Raw genomic sequence first — 19,925 nt, 5'->3', positions numbered from 1 at the left:
CAAATCCTGCATTGTGTTAACTCCATTTTTTCCCTCTTGATTCTGTAAAGCTGCAGTTTTGTTCTGTGGATATCAGGCAAGTGGATGTCAGGAAAGCAACGCCCAATAGCAATCAATAAATGATTAGATTGCCCTTATCATAGGTGTTTTCTCATGATAATAGTCTTATTCTGTTTTATTATGATCATTTATGGTTGCAAACACAGTAAAAATTAATTACCTATTATTTCATTGTAGTTAAATTTTTATCAGCACCACTGCTAGGTGCTGCCAAGGGGATAGGTTCCTTTTAAATTCATTTTTGTATCCTGATACCTAGTACATGATTGGAGCAAAATAATAATGCACACTGTAGCATATCCTAAATTCCTATATTCTGTTTCCTGAACTAAGCATAATACATTTATTATTTTATTATTGCAAAGTCCCATGGGCTTGAGAATGCTATTATTTTTACATCATGATGGAAAAATTGAAACTCCACAAGCTTTTTCCAGTGTATTTGTGCTACTGTAACAAAATATAACAATCTGGGTAATTTATAGGTAATAGAGACCTATTTTCTCACTGTTGTGTAGGTTGGGAAGTCCAATATCAAGGGATAAGCATTCACATTTGCTGAGGGCCTTCTCTCTATGTCCTGCATGGCAGAAGAGCATCAGGGTATAAGCTAGTTCCTTCCATACCTTTTATAAGGCTTGAATCCATCTAGGAGGTGATAACTCAAATGACATAATATTACCACAATGGGGATCTGGTTTCCACACTTCAACCTGGAAATAATCTGCCCATAGCACTTATTCTGAAATTCAGCCCCACATTCATGTCCTTATATTATGTTAGGTACATCCATCCTACCAGCCCCAAAGGTTTTTCCTGGGTCTAGCATTAATTCAAAACTCTATAGTCTAGCATATTATCTAAATCAGATATGAGGACTTGTGCAGATTAAGTTCTTGCTTGCAAGGCTGGTAAACCAGAGCCTGGCATTCCATGTCAGCATGTCAGTTTAGGATCTTGGATGCTCTGCTTCTGATCCAGCATGTTGTTAATATGTTTTTAAAGACAGCAGATGATGGATGGCTCAAGTACTTGGGCTGCAGCTACACTTCTAGGAACCTATGTGGAGTTTCTGACTCCTGTCTTCAGTCTGGTCCAGTCCTGGCTATCATGGGTGTTTGAAAATGAACCAGTGGATGAAAGAGTATGTGCTCTGTCTCTCTTCCTCTCGCCATCCCTTCTCTTTGTTTCCCCCTCACTCTGTCACTCTGCTTTTCAAATAACAGCTTAAAAAATTTCAGTGATGAGACTGGCATAAAATAAACATTGCCATTCCAAAAGGGAGTAACAAATAAGAAGAAAAGAATAACAAGTCCTAATTAAGTCAAAAATCCCATCAAGGTGAGTGATATATTTTTGAATTTGAAGAGAATCTTTGACTCCAGTCACCCTGGGGCAGAGGTAGATTGGTCAAGGAGTCATGGGTTCCCATTCTCATGGACTTGCTGGGCCCAGCCAATGCCCACACATCCCTTGGTTGCAGTCTTCTAGCTATGCCTCTCAGGAGCACACACTAGCAGCTCTACAGTTCTGAGGTTTTAAGAACAGTCCTGCCTCAGTGTCTGCTCTAGTCATTGACCTAGTGAGGGCTGTCTGTGGTAGCTTCACCCCTGCACTGAATCTCTGACACATTCTTCGCAATCTAGATGAAGGTGGCCATGCCTGTACAGGTTGTGCACCTGTGTACCTGCATAGTTAGCAGTACTTGATGCCACCAAGATTTATGGCCTATGCCTTCCGAAGTGGCTGCCTGAATCATACCCTGGCAAGCTTGAATCACATATGGGACAGTCCTAGATGGGGAGCAGAGGCTTGAGGCAGTTCAGGCAGTGGATTTTGTACCATGGGTGCCCAAGACTCCCCTTTTGATATAGTTTTGTCCCTTAGGCTTTAGTGTGCTGTGTGTTTGGTGAGAGGAGCAATGCTAGTAATCTACAAAGGCCTTCACGGGCATTTCATTCTTCATTTGTCTTGAAGAAATTTAATCCTCAATGAAAGTGCTTGGAGATGGAGTCTCATGTGAGGCGTCTACGTAGTGAAGGCTCCACCCTTACAAATGCACTAATACTATGGGAATAGATTTGCTACAAAATCCAGTTCAGCCCTCCCTTGGCCTTTCTGATGCACTTGTCATACAATTTCTTCCATCTTGTTATAACACAGCAAGAAGGTCTTCATGAGGTATAGGTCCTGTATCTTAGACTTCTGGGCCTCCACAATCATAGTGAAACAAACTTCTGTTGTTTATCAATGACCCTAAACAGACAGTGATGAATAGCATACAGCTTCCTTCTAAACATACTGTCATCTCCTTGACAAACAATCATTGGATCACACCCGTGGTATTCTCTCCAGTCTTGCTTTTTTGCCTTTAAACCTGGTCAAACTTGCGCTTTTGCAAATACTAAATTTCTGCTTGGCTTTTGGCTTTTGATCATAATAAGTGTTGTCTTTAATTCATCTCACTTTTTTTTCACCTTTTACTGACATGAGAAACACCTGAACCCTTTGCTTGGAGTTCTACCAATAGCAATTGTAGTTGCTAGCTCTTAATTTCTGAGGTGTAGGTCACAGAAACAGATCAGCAAAGTGCTAGGTTTCTTTGTAACAACAATAAGCTTTGCTCCAGTTTTTCTATTTGTCTTTTCCAGCCTTCACTGGAATCACCCTTAATGCACTAATCACAATCATTTAGATTTTTTCTAGCATGCACTTCAAAACAGTTTTAGCTTCTATTTCTTTTTCTTTCTTCTTCTTTTTTTTTTTTGTCTCCAGGACTTGTTACTTGTTAGAGCAGCACTCCCCATCAGTGGTATTAGTTTATGTGTTTATATATGCTGCTGTAACAGAAAGTTATTTTCTCAATCCAGGAGACTGAGAAAGCAACATCAAGGGGCAAGCAAGCACCAAATGTAGGGTAGGCTGCTATGCTAATGGATAGATCTTTTCACATGGAAGGTAATCTGCTCATGAGACAGAGCCATCATAACTGAGTCCCTCCTCCAACACTTGTTAACACCACAATGAATAGGAATTTTTGAAGGGGACTCCATTTTTCAAGTCATAGCAAAAAATCACTAGTTTCCCCTTGAGCACCAAAGAAAAAGTGAGCCTGAGCTCAAATCTAGGATCTTGGATTTCCAAAGCTGCCAGGTACTAGTTCCTTATTGAATTTGTTCAACTGATGGAGATGTCTGGTAGCCTGCATGTGCTGTTGCATAAAATAATTATAAGAGATAAGGAAACTTTCAATTTCTTGTACAGTTTCAGTATGAAGACTATCATTTTGCTAGAACAAATTCTGAAGTGACACTAATTTTATTCTGTGTATCTATTGTGGATACAAGCATCAGTGTGTACTGTTAACCACTTACTGTGTGGAACACTGAAATTCCACAACTAGATATCTTTTTTGACTATTTTTACCAACCTCATGTGTTTATGATATATAAGGAGCACACTTCTTTTTAGATGTCTTTATTTCCATTTACTGAAAGAGTTTTTCTTTGCGTGGTATAAATATCACATATTCTAAGAAGACAAAATATATTCATCATAAATGAATACAAAGGCATCTTCTAATTGTAAAGTGATCATTTGTCAAAGCAAATGAAACTAGATCATTTTCTTATTTGACTTTGTCTGGAATTTATTCAGAGTGATTTTGTTTCTACAATAAAGATTCATGAAGGTAGTATAAAACTTGATGGAAATTTATTATTAAGCTGAACGATTTTAAACACTATTGTTTACCTCTTTTGGCTGATAAAAGTGGTATCTTCATATAGTTGAACCTAACAGCTGATCTAGCCAATGAAATAAAGTAACATTGCTAACCTTTTTTATTTTCAAATAAAGGTTTGAATCAAAGAATTTCTATACAAGCTGATGGGTAACATATGATTAACTGCTTTACTTGGCTAGCACCATGCGTTGAACTGATAAGTCAAATGAACGACATGTCCCAGGCCGCACTGGGAAAACCACATAAGCAGCCAAAGGCCTTCATCTGTTGCCACAGCAGTACCCTGTCAGTGAGAAAGTAGACAAGGAAGAAGAAACATGAGCATGTCCTATAAGAGCTTGACAGAATAGGTTGTAACTTGGCAGCAAACTATGAACTTGCTAAAGGTCAAAACCTGGACTTGGCACTCACATGTCACAGAACTCGCTTATCTAGATGTTTCAAAACTGTCTTCCAATGTGCCCTGCTTATCAAATGGCAAGGAAAAAGAAAAAGGAACATTTGTTGCTCTGCTTGCTCCAATTTAGCCGTGCTGCTCTGGGATTGAGGAGCTAATATACAAGGAAACCGGTTGCAAGGTTATAGTGAAGTAACTAAATGAGCTTAACAGAAGCCGAAACTAGATGTGGCTTTTGTAGGGCTGTCCTGGGCTATAACAAGAGTGTGACATCAGTGTTGATACTTGAAACATCAGCAGATAGATTCAAAAGAAACCATCAAGAGCAGCAAACAACCTAAGCTGGTACAGGTTTAGAAGATTCATGGACTGATCAGAGAATGAACCAAGCAGTGGCTGAGGACCCTGAGGATCACATCATGAGTGAGAAAATCAGCCTGCTGGGCAGCAGGTGATATCAAAGGAGATTTACCTCAGTTACTTTAACATTCCTGACATCATGGTGTTGCCCTGAAAATCTATGCAAATACCTTGAGGTAATATGCACTTTACATGAGACAGCACTATGTGTTATTTATTAAAGATATTCAATCAATTCCTCTCTTAGCAAAGTGAGAATCAGTGACAGAAGTTCTATTTTGATAGGTCTGTTTTATTAAATATTCATATGCATGTTTATACAAATGTATATGTGTACACAAACACACAAATTGTTTCATCTATTTGCTGTAGTTCTATCCCAATGTCAACATCAGCAGACAATATTAGGCCTGTGAATATCTAATATCCATTTGTATCTCAAATTGTGCTATTTGTGAAATTGTGAAATTTGTGAAATCCATTTTAAACTAAAAGCTCTTAGTAGAGGTGTATCTCCTTGAGTAACTTTCTTTTTTTCTTTCTCTTTTTTAATTTTATTTTTTTATGATGATTACATAATTCAGAAGGGTGGACCACTGATTAAAGTGGAAGGGGTCGAGCAATAGGGGAAAGTGAATGAGACCACTGTTTCCAACTTCCTTTGTCTTATATCTGCTAGATGGAGAAGAGAAGGGGAGAAACTGCACCAAGCATCCTAACCACATCATACCTGGAACTGGGGGATGGCTACCTGACATCATCTCAGAGTCCCTGATGTGGAGCATCTTTTTAAGATTTATTTATTTTTATTTGAAAGGCAGATCTACAGAGAGGAGAGGGAGTGATAGAGGTCTTCCATCTGCTAGTTTACTCCCCAGTGGCTACAATAGCCATAGCTGAACTGATCCAAAGACAAGAGTTTCTTCTGGGTCTCCCATGTATGTGTAAAAGACTTACGCTATCCTCTGGTGCCTTCCTAGGCCATAAGCAGGAAGTTGGATGGGAAATGGAGCAACTAGGATATTAATAGACCCATGTGAGATGCTAGCGCTGCAGGGTGAAAGTTTTGTTTGCTATGCCATTGCACCACTCCCAAGTATTTTGCAAATAGTATTTAATTTGTATCTATTTATTATATGAAAAATTGGTTAGATGGATAAACATAAATGATCAAATTTAGTGAACAAATGCAGATTCTTATTTATTATCACCAATAGTGAGTTTCAAATAACATTTCCTGTAGTACAAGTTTTATCTTTTGTTTAAACATTGGAAAGTCTAGGGGCTGATTTTTGCCCAAGTTTCCCTAGCTTTCAGTGCTGAAATACAGGAATAAATTGAAAAAAAATGAAAGAAGAAAGAAAGAAATGAAAAAGAAAGGAAGAGAGGAAAGAAGGAAGAACCTAGGTTTAGACAAAATTGATGAAGTAATAAAGTGAAGTGTAGAAATTGTATCTATTGAAAGAGAATGTTTCATAGACAGAAACAAAACTATTATCAGATAAGAACTAAAGAAAAAAATCTCAAGAACAACATTTGAAAGATCACTTCCTGTAGAGAATTACCTTTCTATGGGTTCTGAGAAATTAACAAGAGAAAGTGGAGAAATATACTAACACAAATGTACTAATACAAACGTTAGAATGTTAGCTGACTGTGTAAATGAAACTGTCAGAAAAGTAGAGAATTTGGAAAAGACTTAAAATATTTGACATTAATGGACAGGATCTGTGATTGAGGAAACACAATCTCATTGGCCTGATGATGCTTTTAGAATGATATTCAGTGTCAGTCAACAAAAACATTTTTGTGCCCACCTACCGTAACACTGAATTGTATAGGAGCTGAGAGTTAATGCAACAACAACAATAACAACAAAGCAGCTGTAGTCCTATCTGCAAAAACAAAACAAACAAACAAACAAAAAATTAAAAAATTGTCCAGCCAAGGAGACCACACAGGTAGTATAGAAAAGTAGTTACTGAAGTTTTTATGAAGAAGGTGGGCATTGAAAAAGTATGCTGGATTATGACAGCCAGCAAAGTAGTGAAGGCCACTGAAGGAAAGTGGCTTAGTGCAAGGAGCAGAGTCAGAAAAGCTGAAGACAATCCCTTAGGTTCAGTGAGCAGATCATGTGAGAGAAATGGCACTGTTGCTTCAGTAAGAGAGAGACCATGAGCCCTGGGAGAGGGTTTGTGGAAGGCCCAGAAGGTCAGGCTATGGGGAATGGATCTTCTAAACAATGGGAATGCATCCAGAGCTTCCAAGGATGAAATGGCTGGAAAGAAATCGATGCTTTAGAAAAATCATCTGTGTGATGATGCTGAAGTATTAGAGTGGGAAAATCTATGGCAATGAAATCTGGTAAAAACTAGAAAGAATAACAGGTCAATTAGATGGGAGCAGAAGGGTAAGAGAAAAAAATGACCAAAATAATTTCCAGATTTGGAATTGGGGTCACCAGTAGTATGCTGTAGAACCACACTGACTCCACAAAATTGAAGGAAAGCACAGATGGAAACAAAGATCCTCAGATTTTGTGATTAGCATGTCTTAATTGTCTCTGGTGACAGAGGAAAGCTGAGACTTCAGGGTCTCATAAAGGATGACCTAGCTTCCCGCCATCCACCCCAGTGGCCATGGGTACACAGCCATGTGTAGTTGTTGACTAAATGAAGAATAGGCTGTAATTACAAAGGAGATTTTAAAGTTAGTATGAAAAATTAATCCAAATTAAAGATCTCATTAACCTTTAAATACTGATTCCATGCTGAAATTATAATATTTGGGGAATAGTGAGCTAAATAACATATACTATTAAAATTAATGTTAGCCAACTTTTCTCAAATATGGTTCCTGGAAAATTTAGTCTGATGATATTTCTATTGAACATTGCTGATCAAGATTTTCACCATGAAGCTCACTAAACATGACAGCAAAACATACATGTTGTTTTATAGTACTTTATAGTTAAATGAATTTTAACTTCATAGCTGTTGTCTGAAATTTTCAAAATGTGCCTTACATTTTGTCAGTACATTTCTGCCTTTTTTGAGTGGATTATACTATAGAGGTCCATTTATTTACTTTATCCAAAGCTTAATTTTCATTTTACTGAACATTTGACTCTTGTACTTCCAACCTGCAGATGATGCTACGGCTGACAGTCGCAGAACTTATACTCTGAATGATTATTTAAAAAGTACTCTTCGATTGAGGTCCTATTCCTTGCAGTGGATTTCAGGTAAAGACTTTTCTGAGGGGGTCAGATTCTTTATATATGTTCAGTTTAGATAAGTTGGCTTGTAGAATATTGTTATGTCGCTGAAAATATATAATCCATGTTTGCTTCTTTCTCTTTGCTTTCATTTATTTGAAAACTGGTTATGAGAGAAAGATCAAGTGAAAGAAAGAGGAAAGAGAATAAGAAATCTATATGCTGGTTCATTTGCCAGATTCCCACAAAAGCCCAGAGGCAGGCCATTGCTGAAACCAGGAGCTCAGAATTCAATCAGGGTTTCCCATGTGGGTGGCAAGAGTCCAGATATATGAGGCATCAGGGAACACATTAGCAAGAAGCAGGAACTGGGAGTGAAGCTGGAAGTCAAACCCAGGTACTCCATATGGAATATGGGTGTACCAGCATACCAGGCAGCATAACTGCTGTGCAAAAAACTGACCAGTCCTTCTTTTTTTTTTCCCTAAAACTCTATGAAGAGTTGTTTTTTTTTTTTCTACTAAGAACACAAAGGGGAGAGAATACAGAAAAGATCCTAAATATCTCTAATGTGAACTACAAAAAGTTACACATGAATTGAAATTTTGACAGTAACAATGGCAGACACATGAATGCTACTGTAGTATTCACCACTTAAGTTTTCTTGCTTGAATTAATGCTTGTGTGAGCTTAAGACTTTACATTTATTGCATAATTTCTAGCTTTTGAAGATGTTGAATAATAACTTGAAATATTGATCTTATCTTTTTCTCTCTCTAGATAATGAGTATCTCCACAAACAAGAAGATAATATCTTACTCTTCAATGCTGAATATGGAAACAGCTCCATTTTCTTGGCGAACATTACATTTGTATGTTTAATCATACAATTAATTTGTGCCTGGCATCCTGGGGATATTGTTCATTGCCTTTCAACTTGTGACTGCTGTCCTTTCTCATCCTGTTGGACTCTGCAGCATATGCCACAGTGGATCTTTCTCTCCTTCTTGAAATGCTCCCTACCTTGGCTACTTGATAGTCTCCTTTGATGATTTCTCCCTTCCACCCACATTTTTAAATGTAAGTGCTCCTTGAGGCTCTGCCTTCAACTTTTGCCCTCTATTAGCACTTTGCATGTCACCCTTCCATGAATTCCATGCACTTCCACAAACTGCTCTGCTCTTTACCCTTAAGTCTTCTATACACACACTTAATATTAACCTCTACCCAAGATTCAAATCTCAGAAGGCACTGGCTGCTGGTTCCTGCACATGAACGGTCAGCAGGTATTATAAACCCAGATGCCCCATGCTCATCTAGCTCTCTTACTTCTTTATCCAAGGCAATAAAAGCATTTCATTCTTCTTTCCAAGTTTCCAATCTTAAAAAATGACACTTAATTCTGCCCCGTGTCACTGAAGCTGGAAATCTTTGACTCTTCCATCATCCCCTATAATTAACTACTCAAAACCCTTAATGATTCTCTCTCTGCATGTCAGCTAGTTTACAGATTTTCATTTCCACTGTGTAGTCCTGGTCCAAATCCTTAGTTAATCTTCTGTCTAGTATTCTAGTTTGTGTATTTCTCCATTGTGGAGATAAACCACTGCACTGCCTTAGTCCAGGCTGATGGAACCCTTCCATGTTCCCTTCTTATGTCATTTACCATGCTACCAGAAAGTTAAATATGATGCTGTTATCTCTGTATGCAAAATGTAGGCATGTAACATGATGTATCTTTCAATTCCAGCTGTTTTTTCTGATGTGTTATTCTTTTTCTGCTGTGTCTCACACACCCCACACAATATCCAGTTTACACACAATCATTGCATATCTTGAAGCATACATGCTTCCTGCCAAACCTGAGTTTTTGCATCTGCTGCATCCACTATTGAAACACTTTTTTTTCTTGTCCTGATTCTTCACCTCATTATTTTCTTACAGAACTCGTCCTCTCCTCTCTGACTTTCTAACACTGATCTCCATTCTTCCTAGATTGGGCACACCCAAGCCACAAGTTGCCTCACTGGAACAGTACCCTCTACATTGTAACCACTTGCTAATGGCAATGAAACTGAATTTTTCAATCTTCCTTTTTTTCTACTTGATTACAGGATGCATTTGGACATTCTATAACTGATTATTCAGTATCTCCTGACAGACAGTTTCTTCTGTTAGAATACAACTACGAGAAGGTAAAAGAAATGCTTTCCTATCGTGATCTTTGTGTGGTGTTTTATCCCTTATTTCAAGTATAAAAAGTTTGACTTTGATACCTAAATAATATATTTGGTACTAAAATCTGAGTAATTCAGCACCAAAACAAGTCATTCTCACTCAAAAAAACATAAAGCCAATGTTCAAATACCAAGGACATAAACTCTATTACATTATAGATGTTAATAATATAAGTGAATAAACATTTACAATAGGAACTGATTTGTAATGTTTACTTATCTGACTTGTACATTATGCAACATAATCTCTGGTTTCCTTAGTCTTCCCTTCACATATGGTAAGGCAGCCAATAAATATTTGCTTTAAAAAAAATAAACGACCCATCCTGCGGAAGAGTCTCGGCAAAACGAACCAGACTGCTTCCCCACTGCCACACCCCTCCCCAGAAAGCTGTTCCCCACTGCCACACCCCTCCCCAGAAAGCTGTTCCCCACTGCCACACCCCTCCCCAGAAAGCTGTTCTGAGGGGAGCCCTTCACACAGATCCTGCTCACAATGCTGAGCTTTCCCTGAGCACTGAGCCCCACACCCAATTCTCACAAAGCAGGGAAAGGTTAGAGCTTATTCACATATCCTCTTTATGCTTTGTGATGGATGGGAATCATGAGTTAAGTTCAACTGCAGCTTTGTTTATGCATGGATTTGGCAGCAGTTGTCAAGTATAGGGTGTTTTAAGATATATAAAAAATGTTAAACACCTCTGACGATATTCTGCATTGAAACTAAAATACAAAGCTGAGGATTCCTATCTTGACACGTTTGTTTTTTTTTTTTTCTGGATACCTAACATGGAGTGGCCTTATCTCACACACCACACTGCTGTACTCAAGCCAAGCAAAGCATTCCCATTCCACTTACCATCTCAGGGTGGTGGTTTGCGATCATAATATTTACCCTGGATTCCCTGTGCCGGCCTCATTTCCTGCACATGAAGTCTCTCTGACCATGTTCTGATAACCTTGTTAGTGTGAGAGAATTTGAATCTTATGCCAACTTTAATGCATCTATTCCCTGTCAATGTATTTATTTGTTTAACTCAGTGCTTCTTACTTTTACCTATAGAATAAATTTACTTGAGGAAGTTTTTTAGATTTCCAGTGTCCAGGTTCAATCCCAGATCAGTGCATTGAAATATCAGGGTGAATTTTTGTCAGCATTTCAAAAATATCCATTGATTATTCTAATGGGAAACCAGGACTGAGAATCACTGAGTAATAGTTGTCTGTGCTTAAAAAAACAAACAAACAAACAAAAAAACAATATGTGAGGTTAGAAGACAAACAGAGAAGAGATGCTAGCTCAATTTACTACTTGGGAAGATTTGCCAACTACCATTTGATGAACATTACTGGATATGGGGCTATTTCACCTATAGATCCTAGTTAAATAATTATCAGATATGGGTGTCTGTTGTGTCACTAGCGTTTGTGCTCAAATTTTTGTGCTCTTGCTTCAGGTAATATTAAAGTACCTTGTCTAAAACCTAGACTTCCAACATCCTCCTAAAACCCAGATTGTGCCACATCCATGTTTAAAACTTTAAGTGGCTTCTCCATTAGATGTAGAATATGAATACTATCCAGGCTATGTCAGCCACAGGGTCTGTGCATTGGGTCTCAGTCTGTCCATCACAATCCGCCAATCACCTTCTCCTATGCTCTCAATGTATACGCAATGCTTCCCACTCCTACTTGCATCTCATACTCACACTTGGAGATGTTTTTTAAAACACAGATGTATGAGGCCTACCCTCCAAGCAACTAAGAGTATAGCTGTAGGGGTACCCAGGCTCACATAGAGTTCAGGGTCACAGGAGATTAAATGAACCAAAGCCGAGAACTTTTAAGTGTGCAAATCTTTCGAATTCTCAAGTGTCACCCTCATTCCTTCATAGCTCCCCGCAACCGACAACTTTCACACCCTCATTCTGACTCATTGTAGGAAGTCTTTTTTTCAATTAAGATACGTCTATACTTTCCTAGATCACTTCATCTAACAAACATGCCTCCTACTCTGTTTCTCCCATGACCCACAAATCATAATCTGTCACATTAGTCTATGTATTTTTTCAGCATTTTGTGATCTTTTACTTCTTTTATATTTATTGTTTAGAACCAGTTTCCCTGTGTTTTTGTCAATACTAAACATCTAGCACCTTCAAATGGATGATATATCAGATGCAAAAATAAAAAAGCAACATGTTAACTGTTGCACCAAATACCCACTCCTGTGCAAAGCTCTTTAGACCCTACCCCCCATGATTTCTTTATAATTGAGTTACTGCATCTACAATAATTTTTACGTCTAAGAGTTGCTACAAGTGAATAAGTAAATAAGTAAATAAATAGTTCACAGTTAGGTTTGGATGCTCTTCCAGCCTCTGCACAGTCTCAATTCTCCGGACACAATATCTTCTGTTGTGTGTAGACAATGTTTCCTAACTGCTCCGAAGTTCCCATTCCTCCTCATGCACCTGAAACTGTTGTTTTCTTTAACCTCACCTTCCTGGAAAGAAAATTGAAGCTTAGAAAGTAATTTGCCTGGTAACACACAGCAGTGGGTGGGATCCAGGTTAGAAGACCTGAGCTTGTGTTCCTTCACATGATCTTTCCTGTCTTTGCACTTCAACCTCTGTTGGCAACAATTCTTTACCACTAAGCCAGTACAAGAATCATCATTTCCACAAACCTTTCTTTCTCTCCAAGACCCAATATATAATCCTTCTCCCATTATATCTCTTGGCACGTCCTATGTTTCTTCTGTTGTGGTTTACTTGGCCATTCCCTCATTCAGCTAAGAATGTATCAAGCAGAGGGACCCTGTGCTACAGCAATAACTGATGGATTATAACTGCCAGTGTTGACAGACCAAATAGTCTGAGGAATCTGTTTCAAGAGATGAAGTTAATGTGCCAAACATTTTGGCTTTCCTTCTACACCCCATGATGGTTTTGTCATTCTGGAGTGAGCTAAGCCCTTCTTCATGTTTCTAGTCTATTCCACACCTTTTGGCTTTGGCAAATATTATGTTTGTAGTTGCCCAGAAACAATCATGGGGTGTGTCAACATAATCCAGGATTCAGGAATGTACAACTTGCAAAAAGTACGTACTTAATAAGTATTTTTTGACATGAGTGTGAGGGAGGATGAGAAGTGATGAGCAGTTAGGGTTTGGAACGCTTGCTTTATCTCAGCTCAGTGGTCCTATAATTGGGTATCCTTGCATTACTATTTCACCTATACTTGTTGACACAATTTGAATTTTGAAAAATATTTATTCATTTATTTACTTAAAAGAAAGAGAAACAGAGGGAGAACAGGAGAGTAAAAGAGAGAGAGAGAGAGATAGTACCTTTTATTTGCTGCTTACTTCCCAAGTGGCCACAACTGCCAGAGCTGGGCCTGACCAAAGCCAGGAGCCAGAAACTCCCTCTGTGTCTCTGATGTCCAAGCATTCAGCCATCTTCTCCTGTGTTGGAAGGTTATCAGCAGGAAACTGGATGAAAAACAGAAAATCCAGGACTTAATTCAGCACTCTGATATGAGATGTTGGCATTGCAAGCTGTGTTTTAATCTGTAGCATTTTTTTTCATTTGGTTTAGGTTCTCAAAAGTCCGCAATATAGCTCTCACTAATCTAAACTCTTGATATTTAAACACACAATTTCTCACCTGTAGAATGGTGTTGGTGTTGTGGCATAGTAGGTTCAGCTGCTGCCTGCAATGACAGCATCTCAAATGGGTGCCAATTGGAGTCCTGGCTACTTCATTTCTTTGATTTTATTATCTCCCTTGGCTTCAGGGAGTCTAGTGCTGTCTATCCACATTGTATGTTTTTCTCCTTGTTCATTCAATTGTGAAAATATGTAGGAATTCTTTCTAGATATTACTCTTCTTTTAAAATTTATTTTTATTAAAAGCCAGATTTACAGAGAGAAGGAGAGACACAAAGAAAGATCTTCCATCAGCTGATTCACTCCTCAAGTGGACACAACAGCTGGAGCTGAGCTGATCCAAAACCAGGAGACAGGAGCTTCCTCAGAGTCTCCCACGCAGGTGTAGGGTCCCAAGGCTTTAAGCTGTCCTGGACTGCTTCACCAGGTCACAAACAGGGAGCTAAATGGAAAAATGGAGCAGCTGGGATTAGAACTGACACTCACTCATATAGGATTCCAGTGCATGCAAGGTGAGGACTTTGACTACTAGGTTACCACACTGGGCCCTCTAGTTATTAGTGTTTAAGAAAGTAAAATCCTACTTTGTATACATTTCTGTAGTTTATATACATTTCTCACTCAATAATGTTCTTGGAACTCCTTCAAAATTATTTTATATAGCTCTAATTCATTTTTAATAGACTTTTTTTAAAAAGCGGTTTTAGGTTTTCTTAGAAAAGTAAAGAATTCCTATATATTCCCTCACATTTCTTCCTTCAGTTTCCCCTACTAACACCATGCACAGTGTGGTATTTTTGTTACACTGATGAACTGATGCTGATAGGGTATTATTGACTGGAGTTCATACTTTACATTAGGGTTCACTCTATAAACTTTTGCAGTTTCTTTTTTTAAAGATTTCTTTATTTTTATTGGAAGGCCAGATATACAGAAAGGAGGAGAGCTAGAGAGGAAGATCTGTCTGCTGATTCAATCCCCAAGTGGCCACAATGGCCAGAGCTGAGCTGATCAAAGACAGCCATGCTTGACTGCTTTCCCAGGCTACAAGCAGGGAGTTGGATGGAAGTAGAGCAGGTGGGATCTGAACTGGCACCCATATGGGATTGTGGTGCATGCCAGGCAAGGACTTTAGTCGCTAGGCTACCATGCTGGACCCCATTTTGGCAGATTTTTAAGGACATGCATCCATCATCAATGTATCACACCAAAAAGTTTCACTACCCAATTTAGTAATTTCATGGTTTTTTTTTTCTTTTCCAAAAAGTCAAATGAGAGTACTTCAAAAGATTTATGGGTACACAAAAATGTTTTGAAACATAATAGGGATCTTAAAAAATACTTGGAAAATGTGTATCATGAAAAAGTATGGATTTCAAACTTTTTTGCACAACAATAAGCACTACAGTGGTTGGAATTTTACATGATACAAACATTTTAGAGCAGCTGTATTCACTTTGCAATATGTATATGAGGTTCCTCCATGTCTTTATATCATGAAATAATATGCCACTTATGAATCTACTTCAGTTTATTAGTTCACCTTTGCAGAATATCTAATTGCCTTCAAATTTTAACTATGAATAAAGCTACTATAAGCATTTATTGTGTAGTTTTTGTGTGGGGGGGTATAAGTTTTCAACTCATTTGGGTAAATAACATGGCGTTTTTTGGTAAAGTCATTTGAGTTTGGTATTCTTATCATATGAAGATTTTTTGTACAGATTCAATTTGTTTATTAACTATAACAGTACTCACATTTTCTTCTTGTTTGTCGAATTACTTTCAAGGATTTTCTGAATTTTAAAAATGTATTGGAAAATGTTTATAGTCTGTCCTCATAATTTACTGATGTCTCTACAATCTCTGGTTTTGTTTTCATTTTTTTGTGTGTGTGTTGGCCATTTATACTTTGCTTCTCCTCCCTTTTACAAGGTTAGCAGTTTTACACAAATTTCATATAACCGATTTTTGGTTCAACTGATTTCTAACTACTATGTTTTCCACTTAGCCTTGTCATTATCAGTAAACAGAAGCAAATATTTCCCACATCACCACCAGCAATATAATCATGTGTCTTTTGAATATTTTAATAGTTAGATGAGCAAAAAAGATAATTTGAATTTTACTTGGCAGATGATTAGAGCACACTATGTCAAATCCTAAAACTGCTACACATAAAGTGGTAGTTAGCCCCAACGTGGTCCTGGGAAGACTCGTTCAAGGGAGTAATGCCAGAACTAGGCTGCTGATGAAGTCCAAAGGAGTTGGTGTCAAGTGAAAAATTGCAGAAATCTAGGAGTGTAGACAATTATTAAGACTGTACATTTTGTAATTATTATACCTATCATCTTGAGTTTCTACAGCAAATGGTCAAGCATTTGAATCACAGAAGCCTGAAATATATTTTTTTTCTTTTATAGCAATGGAGGCATTCGTACACAGCTTCTTATGACATTTATGATTTAAATGAAAGGTCAGTGTTTTTCCCCTAAAATCTGTTGAACTTTTCTAAAATACCCTTCTGTGAGTTATTCTTTGGGAAAAGTTTCTTTCCTTTGTTTCTTTTTTTTCCAGGCAGTTAATCGCAGAAGGGAGAATTCCAAACAACACACAGTGGATCACATGGTCACCAGAGGGTCATAAATTGGTTAGTGAATCTCTTCTGATGTCAAAAAACATTTTGGCTCAAATATTTGATATCCAGAGGCTGCTGACTCTGGGACAAAGTAGACATCATTAACAATTGAATACTTTACCACAAATATACTGTTATTGATCAAGGCAATCTGTTTTTTGTTTGTTTTGCTAGCCTAACACAGCAAATAAAATGAAAACTTTTCAATCTTCCACCAAGGAACTGTTTCCCTGAGAAAATGCTCAATGAGTGATTAAGTTTAGTGAGTCTTGCTAATTTCTGCTAGTTTGGTGACTTCTGTGTCACTGTAACTTTTCATAGCGTATGTGCCGGGGGAACAACAGAAGTTCAAAGAATTCAAAGGACAAAGTGAATTGTTTACTGCCTTTGAACTTTTCTCTCTTGCAAACGCACCTGCACACTTCTCCTAATCCTTCCCGAAAGAATTGCACACTCACGCATCATCCTGTGGAAGTGACCATCTTTTGGGTCTTTCATCAACTTTAATATTCAAATGATCATATTGGAACTCTCTTATTTTTTTTAACAAGATTATAGCCTGTATGCTTTTAACATAAGAGTGTGAGGGAAGGAGGAAACAAATGAGTGTTCATTCTCAAGCTAAGCAACCAACTGTGGTCATCATTGACAATGCATGCATAAATGTTCTTGAAATTGCAGAAGTTATTATTGATGGCATTACAACTTTTCACTTTTCTAGGCATATGTTTGGAACAATGATATTTATGTCAAACTTGAGCCAAATTTACCAAGTCAGAGGATCACATGGACTGGAAAAGAAGATGCAATATATAACGGAATAACTGACTGGGTTTATGAAGGTAGAGACTTTAAAGCTTATTCCTATCAGAACATTAATAAGCTTTCGAAAATATCTAAACATTTCTTTAAAATGGGAACATCCAATGGAATTAAAAATAACTTGCACCTTTAAATATGTCATCACCAGGTGTCTTTGAAGACCAGGAGTGTCCTAACAGTAGCTACCGCTGCTTCTGTCCCAGTTATTCCACAATACCACTCTTGTCTTTACAAAGAGCCTTTCTGTGTGGGTAGCTATTCTGTTTTTACCAGGGCATAAAATGTCTCGATTAACATCAGATGTGTCTAACCAAGTCTACCTGATCCAGAAGTTACTAAGGGAATCTAAATGCATAACATTGAAAAATGTTATACAATATTTTATGGAGGTGGGAGAGACCAGAGGGAGAAAATGTCTGTTCCTGACACAATTTGAACAGATCATGGTTTGTAGTTTTTAAAGAAGAAAAAACAATAATAATAATAATAATAATTAGACTCAGGGGAAAAAATGAATACAAAGCATGAATAAAGAGCGAGTAAAGTGTTCAAAAGGTGTATTTCCTCTTTCAGGTTAAAGAATTTTAGAAACTATTAAGAAATATTTTAGATACTTGAAAAGGGTTTTTTTTTTTTTTTGCTTGCCAAGATGAAAGGTATTTTAAGACCTTTTCAAACCAATGACAAGATTCCTTCATGCTTATTATAAAGATTCATCCTTAATAGAAAGACGCCTATTATTTCTTTTTGGAGTTCTTTGCTTCATCACTTAATTTTGCTGCTTACCCAATATAAGTTAAATTTAATTAACAGATAACTTTATAGCAACAATAAATTGTGTTTAAAGAAAGACCATGATCCAGAAGTGTTCTGATGAAAAACATGATAATGAAATATACTCACCCTAATTACTCAGAGGTTCTTTACCTCTTGTCGCACAGCACATTCAGCCTCTGGGATCATCTTTATGGAAGAACAAAGCTTCTTCCAAAGCCATGACCCCCTACCCTCACTCTGCAAGAACATCTCAGTGTCCCCAAGATAAGCATACAACTAGCACTCAGCATTCTTTCTAAAGTGGCAGGAGGGACCTCACTTTGCCTGGCCATGACTAAATCATTAACATGGATGGTTTCACAGCTCAGTATTGATCTTAAAATGAGACCTCAGGGGCTGCTGCACATTTGGTCCATCAGTTAAGACAGCACTTGGGACACACACATCCAATATCAGAGTGCCTGCAGTCAAGTCCCAGTGACACTTAATGAAAAGAAACTGTCTAGAAAGATATTATTGCACTGCCATATGGGAAAAAGAGGCTGTATATTCAAATATAAATACTAATTGAAAACAGAATGCTTCCTGCTACTTGCACTTGCAAGTAGTTTTAAAAACCCAAAATCTTGCTCTAATTGTGTCTGCTTTTGTCATTTCAACTGTGTAGTACAACAGATTCAAACAGTAAAAGCTACAAGGAATGAGACATCAATTACATATAATGAGGAAATTCTTAGCAGATACCTTTGACTTGGAGTCCTAAAATCTGACTTTGAATCTTCAACTAAGAAATTAATCCAATCTCTCCAAACCTTGGTTTCCTTGTCTATAAAATGGGCCATGAATGGACTTACCTAGGGATCTTGCTTGGGGCTATAATAGATGATTTCTGTAAATTTTGAATTGGCACTTAAATGTAACTTAATTGGAGAGTAGGCTGCCTTGGTAGGCAGTAGGTTTTCTGCTTATAGAATTGTTCAGCTAGAGGTAGGAAGGGATAATCCACCATGGAGGTGAAAAGCATGGACTTAAATCTGAAATCTCTGAGTTAATTCTGGATTATACCAGTTATTATGTGATCCTAGGTAAATTCTCCTCTTTAGGTCTGTCTCACTTTGTTCATCTGTACAATGGTTATTGTGAGGATTAGCTTAAATAATAGATTCCAATTCTTACAGTTTATTGTTGATAGTCATCAGATGTCAGCTGTGTGTTAAAATCAATGTTAATAGTGTTGAAGCATAATTTTGCTGAACTTGGCAGATTTTAGGTCTAAACTGGCTTATAACTCTAACAAGGCATATATCAACAGTTGAGGTGCAGAACAGTTTTAGGAGGGCTGTGCAGAGAAATCTTCAATACCTTAGCGAGGAGTAACTAATCTTTGTGTCCTACCTAGTGAGGTATGTGTGAGTCCACGCTCACCATTTCCTGTCTGGTTCTAAGCTTTCCTTGTTGCTCTCTGAAAATAGACACAAGACAGCTGACTAGTAACCTATAGCCATTTTAAGGTGCATAGAACCTGGTTGTATATAAACTAAAATTGAAATGTCAATGAGGTAGTCACAGGATGTGGTTAAGAACTTGCATTTTTTTAACATATTGGTTACTCAATACCATGTCAAATAATTCCATAATGTTGTAAATTGTTGTTGATGTTATATTGTGGCTTTTAATTGATTGGGATGATATTCTGCCAGTTCTGCCTTCAGATCAGAGATGGTCTTCCCAAGAAACCGTTGAATTTATCTGAACAGTAAGATGCTGGACTCTATGCTTGATATATGCTTGCAATGAAAGAATCTTGACTGAATTTAACTGTACTACTGCAACAAGGTGGAGGAATCCACCATGGTGGGAGGGTACTATGGGGAGGGGTTAGGGGAATCCCAGAGCCTATGAAACTGTGTCACATAATGCAATGTAATTAATAAAAAACTTTTTTTAAGATGGTAAAAAATAAAATCAACGTTAAATTATATATTTTATGTATATGTAT

General features: G+C 37.5%; 1 protein-coding gene across 2 annotated transcripts in view; it reads left to right on the top strand.

Annotated features, from left to right (window-relative positions):
* Positions 1-19,925, top strand: part of DPP4 (dipeptidyl peptidase 4) — an 85,968-nt gene that overhangs the window by 17,995 nt on the left and 48,048 nt on the right. For both annotated transcript variants that reach the window (XM_040971652.1, XM_040971650.1), the window contains exons 3-8: positions 7,711-7,806; positions 8,560-8,651; positions 9,894-9,974; positions 16,113-16,165; positions 16,267-16,339; positions 17,049-17,169. In XM_040971652.1, coding sequence (XP_040827586.1) covers positions 7,711-7,806; positions 8,560-8,651; positions 9,894-9,974; positions 16,113-16,165; positions 16,267-16,339; positions 17,049-17,169 — 516 coding nt within the window. The remainder of the gene's footprint in view (positions 1-7,710; positions 7,807-8,559; positions 8,652-9,893; positions 9,975-16,112; positions 16,166-16,266; positions 16,340-17,048; positions 17,170-19,925) is intronic.

Source organism: Ochotona curzoniae, unplaced genomic scaffold (assembly GCF_017591425.1).
Source record: "Ochotona curzoniae isolate NIBS_2020 unplaced genomic scaffold, NIBS_Ocur_1.0 contig_2210, whole genome shotgun sequence".
In the NCBI taxonomy this organism is placed as follows: Eukaryota; Metazoa; Chordata; class Mammalia; order Lagomorpha; family Ochotonidae; genus Ochotona; species Ochotona curzoniae.
Note: the sequence above shows the minus strand (reverse complement) of the source record. Positions and strands in the feature narration are given on the sequence as shown.